Raw genomic sequence first — 4418 nt, forward strand, 5'->3', positions numbered from 1 at the left:
TTGGCTCAGGTCACGATCTCGTGGTCCGTGAGTTCGAGCCCCACGTCAGGCTCTGTGCTGACAGTTTAGAGCCTGGAGCCTGTTTCAGATTCTGTGTCTCTCTCTCTCTGACCCTCCCCTGTTCATGCTCTGTCTCTCTCCGTCTCAAAAATAAATAAACGTTAAAAATTTTTTTTTAAATTGCAGCTTTCCTCATCACTTCCTGTCCCCTTGCCTGTTTTTGTCCCACTCCCTCTATGACCATCTGATGCACTATATATATTTTGCTTATTTGACTTCTTCATTTTCGGCCCCAACCCCACTCCATGATGGAATGCAAGCTTCACAAGGACAGAGGTTTCATTTTGCTCACTGCTGCTTCCCTAGATTTAGAACTGTGCCTGGCACATAGTATAGGTTCAACTAACATTTACGGAATGAAGAGAATGAGTGTTACCATAGATATTTTTCTACATCTTTGTGTGATTTTCCCATTTCAATACTTAAAATTTTTTTAATGTTTATTTATTTTGAGAGAGAGAGAGAGAGAGAGAGAGAGAGAGCAAGCTCATGGGGGAGGGGCAGAAGGAGAGGGAGAGAGAGAAAATCCCAAGCAGGGGCCACACTGTCAGTGTAGAGCCCTATGCAGAGCTTGAACTCACAAACCTTGAGATCATGACTCTGAGATCAGAACCATGAGATCATGTCTGTGAGATGAGCCAAAATCAAGAGTCAGACGTTTAACAGACTGAGGCACCCAGGTCCCCATTTCAATAGTTTTTATTTTTATTATTTTGAAAAATTTTTAAGAGATAGAGACAGAGTGCGAGCAGGGTAGAGGCAGAGAGAAAGGGAGACACAGAATACAAAGCAGGCTCCAGGCTCTGAACTGTCACCACAGAGCCCTAAGCAGAGCTTGAACTCATGAATGGCTAGATCATGACCTGAGACAAAGTTGGCTGCTTATAGGACTGAGCCACCCAGGGGCGCCTCAATACTTTTTAAAGATAGTCATTTCAGTTAACTGACAAATGCCAGGATATTGCTATTTCATGATAATCTTTTCCCCTTTGTTCTTCTTTTTCAAATGTTCTTTCTTCTTTGTTCTTTACAGAGATTAAGTTATGAGTCAAACTCTCCCAACATTCTTTTCATCTAAGTCCTAGGAGATTGTTTTTGACAAGGTATTAATAATTAGGTTTTTTTTAAACATTGAAAAGAGTCCGTTTTTGAAGATAAGATTTATTTTATTTTTTTAAAAAAATTTTTTAACGTTTATTTATTTTTGAGACAGAGAGAGAGAGAGCATGAACAGGGGAGGGTCAGAGAGAGAGGGAGACACAGAATCCAAAACAGGCTCCAGGCTCTGAGCTGTCAGCACAGAGCTCGACGCGGGGCTCGAACTCATGGACCGCGAGATCATGACCTGAGCCGAAGTCGGCCGCTTAACCGACTGAGCCACCCAGGCGCTCCTAAGATAAGATTTATTTTAAAAGCCACATTTTAAATTTCCTCCAACTAACGTATTTATCTGACTGTAGCACTGAAAACCCTGTAGTGTTCATTTGCTCTGCTTGCCAACCCAGAATGTGTGTTCTTCCTGGGCAAGAGGCAATTTTTATTCATCTCTGTATACCTATATCCTGGCTGAAGAATAAATTTGAATGAATCAATCAGTGAGAAAGGTTGAAAGTTTAGGAATCTATCTCAAAAGAACAATCTGGTTATGCTTATTAAAGCAAGTATAACAAGAATACAAATTATGTGCAGAATGGGGGTAGAATGGTGTTGAAGGCAATGACAGAATGAATCTTTCTCTTCGGTTGAAGTTTGACCTGGGAGGAAAGATAGTTCCATGAACAGCATTTTCCTTACCACGGTGAGCCTATGAAAGCTCTGGATTTCCTTGTCTGTGTAATGACTGACTGCTGGAAGAAGCAACAGCCATCAAACATTTAGGGAGAAATTCCAATGCCCCATTGAGTCTTAATTTTGGCATAATGCCACTTGGTTATTCCTTTTAATGCTAAAAACTTACTTCTTCCGATGTTTTCAATTTTTCATCCATAAAGTGAATATGACCACCCTCAACATACAAGGCCAGATAGCTAACAAAAAATGTTATGACATCTGCAGGCATCAAGTGTTGAGTCAAGGAAACACAACCGTCCTCTGGCCTCTCTTTAGTGTTGAGGGCAGTTTACCATTGTCTGCAACCCAGATATCGCTCAATTGTGTCATCTCTGATCTGGCACTCCCTTGATCTATCTATAAACATTCAATTTAGAAACCCTAAAATTTTTCTCTCAGCCCAAGAACTCCTCCGAAAAAAGATAATGACAAGAAAACCTTAACACCTCTCTCCCTATCCAATACTCTCCTTTGACATCACACACACACACACACACACACACACACACAAAGGTGTTATGAGAGAGGAGGGCTAAGGGGAGGGGTAAGGGTCGAGAGGGGAGTCCAGCTCCAGTTTGGGGAAATCCAGCTCGCGTTTTGACTCTCGCTCAGCGGTGCAGGGTCCAGCAAAGGCAGAGCCCCTGCTTCACTCCCAGAGGTCTGTCCTGGGGAGACACTACTGCTCCGGGGGGCTGACCTGGCGGGGAGTGGCAGCGCAATCCGCTCCCGCACTGCTTTGTGCGCGCAGCCGCCGGCCCCTCGGCTCCCGGGTCTGCCCCCTGGGACAACCCCCTGCCCCGCCCCAGTCATGCAACTCTACCTGCTTCTCCTCTGTGGACCTTTGGGAAGCTGCCGCCCACCCCAGGGTCTCGGGCCCTGACCCTGCCAGGCAGCCGGTAGGTGTCCGCCCGGGGCCCGCTCGCGCCCCTCGTGCCCGCCGAGACTCTGGGCTCTCAAGTTGTGGGGACCAGCGCGAGTTGGAAAGTTTACCCGAGGGCTGGTGCGGGCTTGGAGCCTGGGGCACGCGCGCTGCCCTCGGAGCCGGCGCCGGCCAGTGGTGAGTTGGGGCTGGGGCAGAGGGCAGGGTTGCAGGGACCCTCACACCCAGGCCGGAAGGGGGTGCGAGGGGCGGTACTCGGCTAGGGCTGGGTGGGGGCCGGAGCTCGGCGTCCGCGGGTCCTCCGGGTCCGCTAGGGTGGGCCCACTCCCCGCGGCGACCCCCTGCCCCGAGCCGCTTGGGGCGCTTTTGTTGCGGGTGGTAAACAATGCTCCCGGCCGGAGGACGCGGCCGCCGGCCCCGGAGGCCCAGCTGCGGCGCTGGACGAGGGGAGCGGGGCGGGGGCGCCGCGGGCTCGGACCCCGGGCGCCGCCGCAAACCGGGCTTGGGGGAGGGCAAGTGTGCCTGCGGGGATCCCTGAAAGGCCGGAGACTGATGCGCCTCGTAGGAGAGTCGCAGGTCTGGCTCCTTAAGGTGAGAAGGCAGAGTTAGGGCAAGTTGCGGGTGAGGAGCCCGTCCTGGCGCACAATCAAGCGCACCCCCAAACAGGGTTTCTCCCTCCCCCATGCTTGTGTAGGGGACAGATTTCTTTGGGAAACTGTTGGCACTTCCCTCCCTGAGCATTTCGGGGAAGGGACTTCATAGATGAAACTTTAGAGTCTGACCCGAGGTGACCTGGAGTTACAGCGATCCGGGAAGTAGGGAATAGGGAGTAGAATTAGTGTTCTGTCAAAATGGCTTTTGAAAACCTCTTTTGGGCGCCACCGGGTTGCGGAGCGCGCTGGCGTTGCGGTCTGGTCAGTCCCACCCGCAGGGTCCGGGGAGCTGGCCTCCGGGGTGGGAGGTGCGCAGAGCTGGGTGCCTCCGACCAGCGGTGCCGTCCGGGAGGGGCCGAGTCCCGGCCAGGGCCGCAGGCACTTCACGTGTCGTGAAGGGACGGGGCTGGATCTCTCTCCCTCTCCCCCTCTCCTCTCTTCCTCCCTTCCCAGCCCTGCTTCTCACCCACACCCTCAACTGATAGGGCTTCTGGAAGGGCTACTTGCAGTCCGTATAGTTCCACTAAAAGTGGTCAGGAGGTTACCGACCCGCCCCAGTAGCCTTCCACGTGAATGGGGAACCCAAACTGCGCATTTCTGACCCAATAAAAATGAATATATCACCAAGAACAAAAATTGCTTGGATTAGGAGTCTTTCCCCCGCCCCCAACTCGTCATTTTCCCAAATTAACCATTTTGCATAGGTCACCCCTGTGCCACTTCTCCCCGGTTCCACTCTCGGGCACCAAATGAGCTGCACAATACGTAATGGTAATAGCTTATGAAGAGATAAAGGTTAAGTGCTTCGAGACTTAAGCGAGTTAAAGATAAGGTGCACGGTCTAGTGTCCGCCGGGTGCGCTGCGCACCGCACCGGGATGAGTTGAAGGGCGGCGCTGTAGGGTAGCAGCCTCAGGTCTGCCCTGAACGAAATGTGCTCACCTTCCCTTCTCCTCCCCCTCCGACGATATGAAGTAAAATAAAGACGATGGTTTC

The 4418-nt window shown here is 51.1% G+C and overlaps 1 protein-coding gene across 1 annotated transcript; it reads right to left on the reverse strand.

Moving 5' to 3' along the window:
* Nucleotides 1-2566: 2566 nt before the first annotated feature.
* LOC122201803 (basic proline-rich protein-like) lies at nucleotides 2567-3454 on the reverse strand. Its single transcript, XM_042907789.1, has one exon. The coding sequence runs from the start codon at nucleotides 3452-3454 to the stop codon at nucleotides 2567-2569; it is 888 nt and encodes a 295-aa protein (XP_042763723.1).
* Nucleotides 3455-4418: the final 964 nt, after the last annotated feature.

This window comes from Panthera leo, chromosome D2 (genome assembly GCF_018350215.1).
Source record: "Panthera leo isolate Ple1 chromosome D2, P.leo_Ple1_pat1.1, whole genome shotgun sequence".
NCBI classification, from domain to species: Eukaryota; Metazoa; Chordata; class Mammalia; order Carnivora; family Felidae; genus Panthera; species Panthera leo.